The sequence below is a fragment of the Pleuronectes platessa genome, chromosome 10 (genome assembly GCF_947347685.1).
Source record: "Pleuronectes platessa chromosome 10, fPlePla1.1, whole genome shotgun sequence".
In the NCBI taxonomy this organism is placed as follows: domain Eukaryota; kingdom Metazoa; phylum Chordata; class Actinopteri; order Pleuronectiformes; family Pleuronectidae; genus Pleuronectes; species Pleuronectes platessa.
The window spans coordinates 2,891,999-2,907,588 of NC_070635.1; the positions used below are offsets into that span (position 1 = coordinate 2,891,999).

At 41.3% G+C, this 15,590-nt stretch overlaps 1 protein-coding gene and 1 long non-coding RNA gene across 4 annotated transcripts; both read right to left on the reverse strand.

Moving 5' to 3' along the window:
• Positions 1 to 270: 270 nt before the first annotated feature.
• On the reverse strand, positions 271 to 2,972 carry LOC128449449 (uncharacterized). 3 transcript variants are annotated; one of them, XR_008339879.1, is made up of 3 exons: positions 2,264 to 2,972; positions 1,959 to 2,146; positions 271 to 1,566 (listed from the first exon to the last, which is right to left on the reverse strand). It is a non-coding gene; the product is annotated as an uncharacterized LOC128449449 (long non-coding RNA). The 3 variants fall into 3 exon arrangements; XR_008339880.1 differs by having other exon boundaries at positions 271 to 1,278; positions 1,361 to 2,146; XR_008339878.1 differs by having other exon boundaries at positions 271 to 2,146.
• Positions 2,973 to 3,903: 931 nt separating this feature from the next.
• LOC128449450 (ubiquitin-conjugating enzyme E2 E1) lies at positions 3,904 to 13,306 on the reverse strand. The gene is made up of 6 exons (XM_053432625.1): positions 13,155 to 13,306; positions 10,742 to 10,925; positions 10,082 to 10,132; positions 6,276 to 6,408; positions 5,031 to 5,178; positions 3,904 to 4,175 (listed from the first exon to the last, which is right to left on the reverse strand). Exons 2-6 carry the CDS (start codon positions 10,894 to 10,896, stop codon positions 4,078 to 4,080), a joined length of 585 nt encoding a protein of 194 aa, XP_053288600.1. The 5' UTR covers positions 10,897 to 10,925; positions 13,155 to 13,306; the 3' UTR covers positions 3,904 to 4,077.
• Between the last annotated feature and the right edge of the window lie 2,284 nt (positions 13,307 to 15,590).

Consider the following 15,590-nt stretch of genomic DNA (forward strand, 5'->3'; position numbering starts at 1 on the left):
TGGAGCCACTTTAACCCAGTGACACAGTTTCAGAGCCGCGGGGGGGCGGGGCCAGGCGGCCTGACGCGTAACAGGGGGACGGGAACCGAGCAGGTCACGTTGCATCGCACAACGTGAAAGCGTGGGGCAGCAGTACAGTCATGCAGCGTGCACACAGACACACACATGCACAGACACACACATGCACAGACACACACAGGCACACACACACACACACATTGTGCTGGTGGAACATGGAGTCATTCAGGTTTTACTCCAGAAACAACAGGCTGCACCTCTACTCGCTTTATTTCACGTGTACATTGTACTTCACAACAAATACTACACATACTTTGTACTTGCATAGATGACACAAAAACAACAAGGCTACAAAACACCTTACCGCCCCACCCACCTCCCCAAACAAATCAAATAAATGAAGTGCACATCACACATAGCAAAGAATTTAAAGGTGCAGTGTGTAGGATTTAGAGAAATTGAATATGAAATAATTCTAGTGGTGTTTTCATCTAAAATGAAAACTGTTTTCTTTACCTTAAATGAACCCTTGTATTTAAGTACTTTGTATTTAAGTACTTTATATTAAAATACTTTATATTCACATCAGGAGAAGGTCCTCTCTACGGAGGCCGCCATGTTTTTTCACACTCGTCCAAACAGGACAAACTAAACCTTTTGAGTTTGTATGACAACTGAAGGTTACCACAGTTTCCATTACATGTTGGGAAGGGGAGGGGGGAGGTGAGGGGTGTTCAGCTGCAACGTGACTTTTCACCACTAGATGGCACTGAATCCAACACACTGAGAACTGAATCAAATAAAATAGGTTGTGACAGTGGATCAAACTTTGAGTGAAAGATAAATCAGAATCAAGTTGTTTATCTTTTTCATAAAATACTAAATGTGTATCAGTGTGTTTGCATGTGTAAGTATATGTGTTCAAGCATGTTTTTATGTATAAACACCTGTGTGCATATACACATGCATGTATGTAAAGTACATGTGATTGGATGCACGTGTTGTGTTAACCATAAACACAACCTCAAGTGAACAGACTCACAAAACAACACATTAGATTCAGAGCTTTAGTTTGAACTGTTCAAGTCGACACTTCCTGTGGTTTTCTATCATGCATTGTTCACACACTGCCGACACAGTTGTCAGGGACAATCTGGGGACAGGGACTGAACCACAGACCTTCTGGTTAGTGGTCGAACCACTTTACCTCGACCTACGGCCCACAACGATCCCCCCTGTGTCAGTAGTGTGTTAATACATCTGTCAAACAAGAAGAAAATGAAATAGATATACGAGTTTAACCCTATAACAAGGGCATGTCTGAAAAGCATCACTAACTAACCATCACTTGCATGAGTTGATTTGGGCGGGTTGATACACAATGGCGATGACATATTGTGTTATCTTTGGCTGCAGACATCAGCTCGACATGTTTATTTTTCCATCAGACTCTCGAGCTGACTTCATTGGTTGTTTGGATTCGTACATGTTGATCATCTCGGCTCTTGATGGAAACACACGACTTCCAGCGGAGAAGCTGACAATAATCTGCAAATCACACAAGTCCTCTTTCTACAATTCTGAGAGAAGTGAAATTTCTATATTGTCGTTTTCTCAAGAATCATGGAAATCCCCCCAAAACTTCCCTTCTCATCAAATAGTGCAGGTGAAAAGACACAAACGTTAAGTTAAGGGGAAAAAACAAACCTGGATTGAATTTTACTTAAATTGTAAACATACCTACTTGATCAATTGTTCAGTACTGTAATATGATGGACTAATAGCTGCCTAAAACCAATTGTACATATTCCAAAGGAAACATGATTGATTGAAACATATCTTTATATCAATGTTATCTATATTTTCTGAAATAAAGTGATTAAAACATCAGGTCTGAGGAAACTTGTCGTGTGGTCTTATCCACCTACTTAACAACTTACCTTCCCACCTCCTTCCAACCAACTCTGACCTATTTAAAGGAGAAGATGCAGATCATATCTCACGAGGGGAGAACACGATGTTCCTGGCACTCGCTCCTCCTGCTCGATGTAAGTTAGAGATACTTGTGACGCTCCCGGGCGATGACAGGTGGGGTTGGCCTGTGGCTCCGCGTCACGTTGTTTGACACCTTTTACACATTTGACAGGAACAAACAAAAAAAGAGTTGAACAAAAAGACAAAGGAACAAACGCTTGTAAAAGATGCAAAGTTTCATAATTATTCACAAAACCTACGACTCACTGACAGAATCAAACTGTTCTTTGGTTTGAAGCTCGTTTTTTTCTTGCAGCCTCTTTTGTTTCTTGTCAGTTTCCTGATCAGGTGAAATTCAGATGATACCGTGCTGACGGGTTTTTCCCTCCCTCTCTCTAAGTGTCTCGTTCATAGAAGGCTCCTTGCTCCTCACGTTGCTTCATCGGTTCCAACAAACCAAACCAACCAGGACATCCACAGATATTTCACAGTTAGACAATCAAATAAAAACGTGACACCTCTGCAACATGACACACGTGTCGCACAACGTGTTCCCATATTATTTGACACATGAAAAAAACGGTTGTGCAAGTTGTTTATCACATCGACTTGGCCTCACAGTTCAATAGTTAAAGAGGACACAGGATAAAAAACAAACAGCTTTCGTTGAATTATTAATGAGTGTGCTGAAGCAACAGGTGGGATGTTGTCCCAGTTTGGACCAGGACCAGTTCCAGGGTCAGAGTAGGAACTGGTATCGCTCTCAGGAAACTGGAAACCTGCGCCGAGGCCAAACCTTCGTGTTAATTTGTATCAAGTCGTGTCAAAGAAGGTGATAAAGAATTCCTTGATCCGTGGTTGGGCTCGTGTCCCATCGCCCCCCCGACAGATTACTAGAGCGTGACGTCCTCGACCTTTGATTTTTGGCGACTCCCTGCAGAGGTCACACGTTTACTCCTCTCTCTCTGTCGCTGTCTCATAAATCTCACTGATTAAACGACAGAGCTGTGATTTGAATGTGAATGATTCACATTGAAACCTGCTGACCTAAAAAAAAACTGATGAGTCAGGTGCTGCTGCACGTGTACGACACCAGCTGGGTTTTCATTAGTGGAGATTAGTGAACTCTTAACGCTGCTGTTTCCTTAAAGCTTGTTCGTTCATGAAGTGGATCGATTTGAAGGGAGATAAGTAAAGTTAAACAAGAGCCAGAAATACTTTTGTATAAAAAAATAGAAGTGTGTTCTACTAACATTGACCCAGAGTGAGAGAGAGTGTTTGTTTCCCAGACTCAGCCGGGCGGCCGGAGTTCAGGCCTCTGAGGGATCGTTGAGTCTTGGCAGAACAAAAGATCACCGGGACCTCGTCAGCCGTGATCTCACAAGTATTTAAAGAGCTGAACTCTAGAACACAGACTTCATGTTTCTGATCAGAGCCTGAAGATCCCAGAGGATGAATAACACAATCACTCGGTATATCTAGATTAAGAGAAACTCCCTGCGTGGGATTCAGCCTGTTTATTATTTTCCTGACGGTTTGTTGTTTCTTCCACCAACGGCATCATGTCTTCACCTTGTCTGGAGTTTTGTTGGTTTATCAGCAGGAAACCGTTTTATCATCGTGTCTCATTATCTGTTCACAGCTTCCACTCTGAGTTAACTCACACCTATAATCATAAAACTGTAAACTATACTGAATAGAAATAATGTGGATTAAAGTGTCATCGGATGATTAAATATACTCATAACCAACAACATATCAAAAACATTAGAGTAGTCATCAATTTGAAATGAGGTCCCGTGTTCCCAGCATGACATTTAGTGGTTATAGAGAATATGACCACATAACATGTAAATTTAGAATCCACCCTTTAATCAACAATGTAAAAACAAAAAAAGAAATGGACAAGACTTCCTTTCCATTGTGTTCCTTTATTACCATATTTGCGGAGATAACTTAATCAGGAAGCAAAAAATAGACCAGACAATAAAGTACTAAAAATCTGAGATAGAAATAACCCCCCCAACACAGACCACCCTTCCTCCTCCTCCTCCTCCTCCTCCTCCTCCTGCCGCTGCTGTGGGTTTATGTGGCGTATCGCTTTGTCCACTGTTTGGCTGTTCGGTCATGTTCCGCTCTGTTAGTCGTGTACTGGGTGGCGATGCTTCCCACCAGGGGATCCGCTGAATAGAGAAAGAATTCAATAAAATCACTTTTCATTTTTCCACGACGTTAAAATTGGAACAAAGACAAATGAACAAAAGGTCGAGTAAATGAATTCTCGTGAATTGACACTTTCCTCATCTGACATGTTTGGTTTTCTTGTGGAATTCCGTTGAATCTGGTGCTTCTCTCTGACACTTCTCTTTTATAGACATGCAATGACTTTAGAATAATTAATTTATAAAGCATCTTGCAGAGCAGCTGTTACAAAGTGCTTCACAAAGAACGTTAAAGAAAGGAAAATAACTTCACGTGCACAAGATGAGGATATTTTAGCCCCGGTGCCACGACCATAACTGAACAGTTCATGAGCAGAATCAGAAACACAATCACTGAGACGTTTAGCAAGATTAGTTCTACGTTTAGTTTTTGACCCTAAATGGCTCAAGAGATGCAGAAACTCCCCGCTGGCTTTCATTCATATGTTTTCAGAACATTTATAAACTACAGCAGGACATCGTCCCAATGACTTTGGATTTCCTGTCAAGGAGTTCACAGTGATCAAATATAGCCGCATAAACTTCTTCTATAAAATCCTGGACATGCTGTTTCCGTGCCATTTATAGAGAAAGATGATTCATATCAAATCCCTGGCACTGAAACTCAATCTCAACATTTAAATTCATCTATATTAATATTTCAGGCTGAGAAAAGGTGAGTTCTGAAGTGAGACAACTAAACAAACTCTGCTTTCTGAGTCTGAACTTCTGCAGAACACAAACTCTGTGTGGAAACTTAAATATAACACCTAGAACGATCAACAACTAAAGTGTCTCACTACCACTGCCGTGGCCGTCTGTGCGTTGTGTCCTCACCTGGGTTACAGTCTGTGAGCAGGGAGCAGATGGACAGCAGCACCTTGGAGATGGTGAGGGCGGGGCTCCAGTTGTCCTTCAGGATGTCCAGGCAGATCACCCCCTGACTGTTGATGTTGCAGTGATAGATCCTCGTGCGAAACGTCACCTGCAACATCGAGAAGTGTCTGTAAGTCTCACGTGTACAGATGATGCTCAAATTAACCTGTGTAGAAGCTAAAGAAGAGTTTTTAATATTTAAGTTTGTGTTTCATTAGGAATTAAGTGTTGACTCGTTAACATTGTAGAACCTTGTTATCTTCAGTATTAAACCTGAAGTCAATGATTTATTTCCCTTTGTCGTCTGCAGGAGGAAAACATGCCCTCTGGTGGCTGAACAGAGGAACTTCAACAGGCCAGGAAACCCCATCTTGTCAAAATAATTTCTTTCATGCTTCTCATTGAGACTTTGAAATAAAAATCACATAATGCTGTAAACGCAGTGATGAAACAGTGATTATGAAATTATTTCGACCAAACAACAGACCGGAAAACCTGCGTATGAGCGTTTTCTAAATCTCTTCTCTCCTCTTTTCACTTCACTGGGTTATTTCCTGCTGTGGTTTCCACCATAAACCAAACTTTCCATTCACACAAACACAAGAGCTGATACGAAACATGTTCAAGAGCAGAGAGTTTGTCTCAAAAACAAAACAAAAACAGCAGAGGGAAAAGCCACAATACAATAAATATTACTTTTATTTGCCAGATTGTTTGATATTTTTTACTTTATTACATTTGTTTTGTGATTCCAGTGGATAAACCACAGTTTTAACAATCTGGGTTTCATCGCCTCTGTCTCTTGATATTATTCAAACAGCCAAATTCTATTACTGATCAGCCAATTATATCACAGGCTTATTGGTACAGTTAATCAGGTTGACTGAGATGAGAACTTTTATTTGACAAAATACAATTTTTTTATTTATATTTAACCGTTAAAAAAAAGTCGATTTGGTTTATTTGAGTTTAATTTGATTGATATTTAAACTATAACATTTCTTTGTCATTAAGGTTTGATTGGGACGTCGTACGATTCATTGACGCGTTTTATTTTTTATTACGTTTCGGAGTCGGAAACTCTTACTCGTGAGAGAAACCTTCAAACTCGTGAATCTGTCCCTGGATCGGACACACACTGCACTTTGCCGTTGATTTGTTTGTGTGGGTTAAAGCCTCAGAGACGTGTGGTATCAGCGTGGGTACCTTGGGGGGTTTGAAGGGGTAGTCAGGTGTGAAGGCGATGTCCAGGAAGAAGACGCCTCCCTCGTACACGGAGCCCGGTGGTCCCAGGATGGTCGACCTCCACTCATAGATGTTGTCTCCTTTGGGGCCAGCACTGCAGAGAGTGAAACACAAAACACTCAACCACTGGGCGATTGTGAACATCTACACAGGATCATGATTGTTCCCCGAGGCTGAATCCACAACCTACACACGATATGAAGGAGATCACGGATTTAGATTTGATAGATTCTGTGTTTGTCGTCGTCTCCGCCACAAAAAAACAGAAACGCAACCTCATCATTTTCAGGTGAAAAGACAAGAATAGAAAAAGACGACAACTAAACAATGAGGAAACTGTGACAATATGTTAACGTAGATTATGAGCAGCTGTTTCTTTACATATATTCAACTGAATCTACATCAATGGCCAAATCAATGCAGTGAGCACAACAGTACAACAGTCTTCCATGTCCTCATGAGCTTAATGGTGTGTGTGTATGTGTGTGTTTCTTTCATCAGCAGCAGTTAAACTTAAGTGTCTATAAATACAACTTCCGTTCATCATCAGCCCGACGTGTCACTTCAGGGAAATACCACTAAAAGCAACACTTCATTCAGCAGCAGGAGGAGGAGGAGGAGATGCTGTTAGAAACATTTCCAACAAGACGTGTTGCAAGAAATACGGTCATGACCTCCTCCATTCCATTCCCTTGTCCTGGTGTTTAATGATAAACACAATATCAATATAGCCATTTTACAAAAACAGGTTTACAAAGTGCATCACAGACACAAATTGGAAAAAAATTGTGCAATTTAATTAAAGTTGTGGACAAAACATCGAATTGAAAGCTCGTTTATAAAAAAAGTGTTTTTAAAAAAGGAAACCCTGAGGTAGTGTGTGATTGACAAATGGAAGTTATTCCACAGTAGAAGTCTTTTCTCCAGTCTTGCCCCCGGGGACAGAGAACCACAGCTCCCGCAGATCAAAGTGTGTGAGCCGGGGGACAAGGGGGACGAGGAGGTAAAACCAGATTTAAGGAATAAAATGTTTAAATTGACTCTTAAGACCACGAGTAACTAGTGCAACGGGGTGAGAATGAACGTGATGTGCTCACACTTGTAAGAACCCTTGCGGATTGATTTCTGAAGGAGCTCTACGGATAGGAAGGTGCAGCTGATTATAAATATCACTTCAACAACTTCCAATTAGACATTTGTCTGGAAGTGAATCATAATCACAATGTTGTGGCTGGATTAGAATTAAAAAATATATATAATTTGGATATAAAATAGAGAAACGAGTGAATTCCCACTGAGCCGAAACAGCTTCAGTATATTTTGCTTCTAGATGTGAGGCGGTGAAAGTTGATTTTCCCTCGTGCATCATTCAGAAGATGCTCCAGTTCAAAGCCAATCCCCAGCGATGTGTCTGTGTGTCATGATCTGTAATCTGTATTGATTTTCCCTCAAAGCTGCCAGGCCTTTACCCCCCCCTCGCCCCCCTCACATGCAGTACATGTGGTCTTGAGCCCCTCGGGGGGGGGGGGGGGTCATGAGTACAAGATATAATAGTATTGATCCAAAACTCTTGGGGGGGGGGGGGGGGTTGCTCACTGCTGTGCATTTGTGATCCACGTTAACACACAGATCTCTGGCAGAGTTTCAGTTCCAGCTAAGACGCAGGAAATCCATCCTGAGAACTCAGAGCTCGAGTTGATGAAAGATACGAGTGGAAATGTGACAGATGAGAACTTTCACTTTATCTGCATTTACCATCAGACATTAAAAGATAAAGGAATCATTTAACTTTGATATCACGGGGGATGAAAGTTGTTTGATGTACATCAACGAGATGAAGAGCTCTCCTGAGGTTTAAACAGTTCTCGACGCAGACGGACATTATTATGCTTTTAACAGTGAAACAGCTGTAATGTTGAACTTTAAGAGTTTTGAGGAGAAGCACTTTTAAAGTTCAGTGTAGTTCAGAAAGCTCACACAAATGTTTAATTAAAGGGGATGGATTAATTTCATATAAAACTTAGTGACTTGGTGGATTAATTGTCTGTCGAGGATGTGGGCGTCGTTACAGGGACTTTCCATGATTCAAGCCATGAGACACAAATCCATTTCTCTCCATCACTGAAAATTCAGATCTTAAAATGTCTTATTCTGTATTCAGAGACATTTCACTGTTTTACTAGCTTATGTAAGATCTGTGCACAGGAAGTCATCAATAAATATATGTGTTGAATATATTTCTCAAATCTGAGCAGTGAAATTATAAAAATCATGGTTTGAAGTAACTCCTGAAACCCACATTTTAACAACTGTGCTTCCCTGCAGCAAAACTAACGCTTGATTTCAAACCAACTTTCAGATGTAGGCTGGTTTGCCTGTGGGGCTCTAAGTGGAGAGAACTAAATGAAATTCAACAGTTTTTGCGTGGTGATAGTTTCCCTGTTCTTTTTGTATACATGAGATGAAATGTAGAGAAAAGCAGCAGCAGTTAACAACCGAGTTTCAAAGCAGGAACAGTTTGGGTCTAAGGATTTGAGTAAACACCACTTTCTTTGTCTTTCAGCAGAAAACGTCCAGACGCTGTTCACTTGTGTAGCTGCTCTGTGGCCTGAGGTTGTTTGTTTGATCTACTGAGCCCTGATGAGAGAGAGACTCCTTTTTCTTTGGGAGGTCAGAGGTCAAACTCTGCTGCAGAACAGTCGCCTGAAGCAGAAAGGGCTTCAGTGATTTCCCCCTGGCCACTGCAGGAGGGAGCTTTGAGTCCAGACCATCCACTCTTAAAAGGAAAGTCGTGCACACACACACACACACACACACACACACAACACTAACGTGCAGCTGCAGAAAGGTCAATCCCACTAAATACTCAACTCTGTGTGTTAAACACCATATGAATACAGGGCAGCAGATATTTAATTACCTGATTAGGTTCCCAATTACTTGATTTTGTCTATAGATTTCAGAAACTAGTGAGAACTTCCCATTACAATTTCCCCTGAATCAAGATTGTTTCTTGTTTTGGCCTGAACATCAGATTAAAAAAAAAAAAAAAACATAACCCCAACCTTGTCCTGGTTGGGGTTTAAATGCTATTATAGGTTTTATTGTACTTGATAATTCACTCGCAGTGAACTGGTTAACTTGTGTACTATCAAAAGTTGACAGTACACAAGTGCTTTCATTGCACATGAATCCTGGACAAGTCCACCAAAATTAGTTTTTGTTTTTGTCAAGACAAAATTGTAACTGAACAATTTATACTTCATATTTTTGCTTAATATAATTTCAGTTCATGAACATCTGCGCCGAAAATGACAGAATAATGTGTAGTTGCATGACAACTGGTTTAGCAGCACGGCCCATATTAAAGTGGTTGATATTACGAGTTAATTTGAGTTTATCACAGAATCACTGGTGTCACAGAGTTCAACACAGAAAAATAAGAAAAGGACACTAATGACATGATAGTTGTCCACAAGAGCGCGATTAGAATTTTACTCTGGAAAAATGTCCTGTGCACACAACAAGTTTTTCGAGGATCTACAATATTTTAACAGGATAGTTTAGAAGTTCCTAATTTAGTAAATAGGAGATACTGCTATTTTTATTCACATGTCAGTTTATATGAATAGAAGAGAAAAATAATTTAGGATCCTAACTATCCAGTATATTAACACCTGAGTTTCGGTTTTATAGAAATTGATACCAGGGTTTTGCAGAGTACACCACTGGACAAGAACAGACTCAAAGCAGAGAATGGAACTCACCTGCAGTTCGGCGGAGGGTCCAGTGTAATGTCAGCCAGCTCTTTCTGAATCCTGCACAGAAACACAAAATCAAAATCAGTCTCTGGAGAATCACAATAATGAAACTTCAGGGGAGTTACCGAGAGAAAGTGATTAACAACTTGAATCACTTTGGTTTGTGGGCGTGTTTTCATCTCAGCCACCGTCTAAACCATGATTGTGACAGTGACTCACTGAAGGACCAGGATGGTGAGAAGTGATCTCTTGTTTTTTCCAGAAGACAGAAAAAGGGGAAGCCTCGTGTCATTTACTGCAAACACAGCACATCTTGTGACTAAGTACGTTATGGTCCATTTACGCTGCTTTCTACGAGCAAGTGGACACGTGCTCCTCATCTGGACTGATGTGTCCCTGTGTGACTCCTGCATGATGATGCAAGTGGGAGGAACTGGAACTATTACTGTAATTTCCTATTAAATTTACTATTTCCAGCTGCAATTTGCTTTATTTTATTGTTAAAAGTTGTTTATTAACATGTGCCGTTCTTCCCCAAGAGAAACGCCAACTTATCACCAGACGGTAACGAGATGAGATCAGTATCAGGGGAGTGATCGTGAGCTACATTAGAATAATAACTGATTTATCCACCTTTGCACAATCTGCTGGTTTCGTGTTTTGTACCTTTTGGCGCTGGTGGAAAGCAGCTTGGAGGTCTTGCTCATGCTGGCTTTGCTCTCCCGTTTCTTCTTACAAGGCGTGTCCCTCTGTCTGGTTTGGCTGGAGGAAGGTGGTGACGAGGAAGAGCTGGTGCTGGCACGGGAATCCTCATCCGACATACCGGTTTGGATTGAAGAAGAGCCGGAACCTGCGGCAGAAACCAACCGGGGCAGAAATCAGGGAACTGCGTCACTGTGCAGTGGAAAAGGAGGAGACGCTAACCTGTCCTCCAAGTGGTAAGGAGCTACTTTCACTATCCAGACAAATCTTCCTTTAAACGTTAATTCACTCTGACTCTTTATTTCATGAAAACATACAGATAGCATCAAACGTTAATTTTGCCGTGTACAATTCTGGGCATCCTACTGGCGAACACCCTCCCCTCCCTCTGTGGTCTTTCTATTCTTGAAGTAGGAATTTACACCCACTCTTCCCACAGATCACTTTAAATTCCGAGATACTCTGGATGTCTGGTTGCTCACTACAGTTGGTTATTTGTTTTCATTCTGTTAGTAAGGAGACAATCCAATATGTGGGGGATGAATGGGGGGGGGAGGTTTTGGGGGAAATCTCTGACATTTATTTTGGGGTTTATTCAATCAAACACTCGAAAGATCACAGACTAAAGATTAATAACAGGACAGCCCCCCCCCAAAAAACTGCGTTATCAGCATCTAACCCTCAGTGTAGGTCATCAACACTCCCTCCTCCATGTCAGTGGATGGGACATAGAGCAAATTTAAAAAGTAAACCTACACGTCTAACAAGTTTTTCGTAGTTTTGTTCAAATAAATTTGGTTTTAATGTGTTATTTGGTCCTATAACAACAGGGTTAAAGGTCATGATTGACAGCCGAGACTGACTTGTGATTGGTCGAGAGCATTACTCAATAACGCAGCTACAAACCACGATGACTAAATTTGATTTGACGATCCTTCTGCAGCTTGTTCGGCTCATGCTCGTTAATCAACGACTTCATTTGTTTGTTGTTGTTACGCAACTCTAGGCTGCCTTTTCCCTAATGGTTGATGATTATCTGTCAAACCTTGGTCAGTAAACAGGAAGTAAAGTTTAGTCTATGAGGTATTTAAAGTTTTAAAGGAAAGTTCACCCAAAAATGGAAAATTCTCAAACAGCTTCAGTTACTTGATGTTTTTTAGTCTGGACATTCAGGGTTATATCCTCGAGTTCACATGTGGACCACGGAGGACATTTAGTCCAACAACACGTTCAAGACGCCGTTTGGAGTCGGATTCGAACGCCGGGGCTGGCGGACGCTTGGATGACATCACAGGAGCAAAATCAAGGCTTTTTTAACATTTATTTTCAGTTTTTTTTTTTATACGTTCGAATCATTGGTCTCCATTGACTTCAGTTGTTTTGGTTCCAACGTCGTTTCACCCCCTGAAAGTCCAGAAGTGTTTTGTGGACTCAACCCCCCCCCATCCACCCATCATAGTGATGAGGTGATAATGACTGAATCATCTTATTTTGGGTCTTTTTAATGTTTATTATGATTTAAAGATAATTTAAAGGTCTCATTGTGAGACCAGCCTCAGACATCTGCTCTTTAACTCGTGTATATGAACCATGGATTTGTTGTTGTTTGACATATTTACACTTTAAGTCTTAATTGACAAATCTAACCTGGTAAATTAATCCCCTGGTTAACTGTAAATGAGTGGGGGGGGGCTAACAAAGCTGTTCTAGCTAACGATTGCGTGACGGTGAACGAGCAGCCTTTAGCCGACCAGCTAGCTAACAGCTCGGGTAACCTTAACTCAAGCTACCGCTGCCATGTTATTTATTAAAAACTAATAAACATAAGGGGTCAGTTTGAGCGTCATCGTGGCGGAGGAGCCCCGGGTACACGATGCTAATCCCCCCCCCTCACACACACACACGGGCCCGACGACTTCAGGGAGGTGGCTACTTCCTGGAGTAGCGCAGCTGGGGGAACCTGCTTTGCTAAGCATCCCCATCAAGTGGGGGCCGACGACGGGGTGACATGAGCGCGGCCGCCGGTCGTAGTGGTAGCGGGACTCGGTGCGGTGGTTGTGTGCGTTTAAAAATAAATGAGACATATTTAATGTGCGGGCGACAGGGAAACATTAAACCCGTCTCTCACGCTCACACACGGACACACACACAGAGAGCGGCCGGGGAACACTCCTCCAGCACATAGCCGGAGCCCGTTTTCCGTGCCACCAACTCAGCTCCGTGTTTGTTTGTTTCCTCGTTTTTTTTTAAACCCCACGAACGAACCGAGGAGTTCGGCCGGAGACACGCACCGAACCCCCCGGGAGAGCCCGCTCGTCCACCGCGACCCCAACCCCCAGCGAACCACCGCGTATCCCCCGTGTCTGGTGCAACTTACCCCGTCTATTGTGTCTGGAGCTCCGCCACAGTCTCGCTGGCTGCTGCCTGTCGCCCTCTGCGGAACGGAAGTAGCCTCCCGCGGCTGCAGCGGCGGAGCAGCCCCGGTCCCCGTCTGGAGGTGATAACCGGACCTGCTCGGTTTTAAAATGTCCAATAACGTCCTTTATGATTTTTAATCTTTTAATAACAAGACATTAAATTTAAAGGTTCTGTTGTGAGGATGCGTCGCAGCACGTGTTTGCAACAGGAGGTCAAACCTGCGAGTTTTGACTTATTGGACCATTAATCTGTATAAAGTGAAATAATGAATAACAGGAACATTTTCTTTATTATTATTATGAATTCTTCTATGTTATCAGCATAATTTCTTTAATAGTTATGAGTTGATCTGAGCTTATGAAGTATTTCTCACAACTTTCTGTTCAGATTTACAGTCAGATAATAAATACTAATCACATTTATACACAATATAAGAGTAGTTGCATTCCTATATAACACCAATTACAACTGGCTGCTAATATAAATAGTAATTTAACAATATATAACATTATAAAACCACATGATATATTACAGCACTTACTTCTTCAACCTTTATTACTTTCACTTCCTTCTTCATATACTAGGTTTGTATTCATACATTTGATGAAGTTCAATTAACAGTTGGTTGTTGATCAACTCCTTCAATGAGGGAAAGTGTGATTGTGTTGTTTACCATATTCAGGAGATTGAATTTAAACTTCAGCTATGACTCAGCTGCTGCCTCATTGGCCATCGATGGAAACTGAAAACCACCTGAACTGACCACAGCCTCGTGGTGACATGTCACAATTACTCATAACCAACCAGCTGTCATTGTTGCACCAGAGACATGAAAATAAGAATATTGAAAGTATCAGATATGAGCTTGTTAATGTGGGTCGTTTTTCCCATCTGTTAAATTAAAGGACATCACTCTGGCTGCATTTCAACACAGGCGTATCTGGACTGCCTCTGATTTAATGAGTGGTAAATAAGAGATGAAGAGATTTGCGAGGTGGAGACGTTGCCTCGCGGTGATTAAATGAGGCATGAAGAACATTATGCACAGGTACCCGCGATCTGAGAAGGTTAACAGGGTAATCTTGTTAGACTGAACACCGCTGTGTCAATATTTTGACAGGAGCAGGCTCTCAACTCTTGCTTTTATTCATTTCCCATCACGTTTCTTTACATTTTAAAGAAAGAAGAAACCTTTCAACACGTCACAGGAGCTGTTGAATGATTACACCCACAAAGCCATGATTCACCGTGGCATTACATGACGAAATCTATATCCCTTTAATCTCTGGCATAAAGGCCAGACACATTAACGAGTCAAAGCAGGCCCGCTTGATGTACAGTAGATTTAAGTCTTATTTATTGAGACACACTGTATAACTGCAACACGTCAACCTAATCCCTCCATCGGATCTTTGCCAAGTTTACTGTGCATCCACTGTTATTATCCCAGCATCCATCACTGCAGGTGTGGAGGCTGCAGCCAGTTTGGCAGACGTCCTGCTGCTGGCTCTGCCACCGGCTAATGGGCGGCTTATTATTTATGCACATCACCGGCCAATCAGAAAAGACTCTAAAGCCTCATTTATAATATAATATGTCAAAGCATGATCAGTGAAATCCATCTCAATACGTCCTGCTTTGTTTTTTACACATGTTTACTTCCCCCTGTTTTCTTATAACCCGTTAAAAAACCTATTTTTTAAAACCTTGTTCTCATTCAAACATTTAAACCCTTGTGAAATATCCAATAGTCTTTAGTACAAGAGAGAAAGTTAAAGATACCTACATTTTCACTGATTTTAGCAAATTGTATATTGAAAGAAAAGTCTAAAACCATTATACTGAATTACACGCAGACATATCTTGTCTTTTTCACTTGGTGCATATCGTCATCAAGGCAAATCGTCTCGTGTGCTTTGCAAAGTGGATTCAATCTAATATTGAAGGTGAGAGTATTCCTGCTCTCCCAGCTGACTTCTTTCTAAATGATCATTCTTTGCTTCATTTATCACAGTTACAACAAAGCAGTGAAAATAACTGCTCGCTGTTCCCTGAAGGAGGCGGCACTCTGCCTGTTCTCCCAAAGACATTTATTACTTCCTCAGTTGGATATGATTTATTCAGAACAAAGGGCAGAGAATTTTTTTTTTTTAATTTAGTCTGAAATGTCAGAAGAAGTTAGTTTTATTTTTTACGAGGTTTATGAATCTCTAGGTCTGTTTGTATATGTACAAATGGTATGTGCAGGTATGTTTAATGCATCAAGGCACTTTGCTGAAGCTCTTATCTCAAGATTCTTGTCTTTGTGTTTATCTGATGTTGCTTCTCGATAAATATTTAACAAGAATAAGAGTCTGGCTTTTTTTTTTCAAACCAAAAATTTGAACCAGAGCCT

What these genes read in the sequence shown, in the direction of transcription:
- LOC128449450 (XM_053432625.1), bottom strand. Translation starts at nt 10,896, where the DNA reads ATGTCGGATGAGGATTCCCGTGCCAGCACCAGCTCTTCCTCGTCACCA. An exon ending in ACCCCTTCAAACCCCCCAAG is followed by an intron (nt 5,179 to 6,275) that starts GTACCCACGCTG and finishes TCGATGTTGCAG; the next exon opens with GTGACGTTTCGCACGAGGAT. An exon ending in GCTCACAGACTGTAACCCAG is followed by an intron (nt 4,176 to 5,030) that starts GTGAGGACACAA and finishes TTCTCTATTCAG; the next exon opens with CGGATCCCCTGGTGGGAAGC.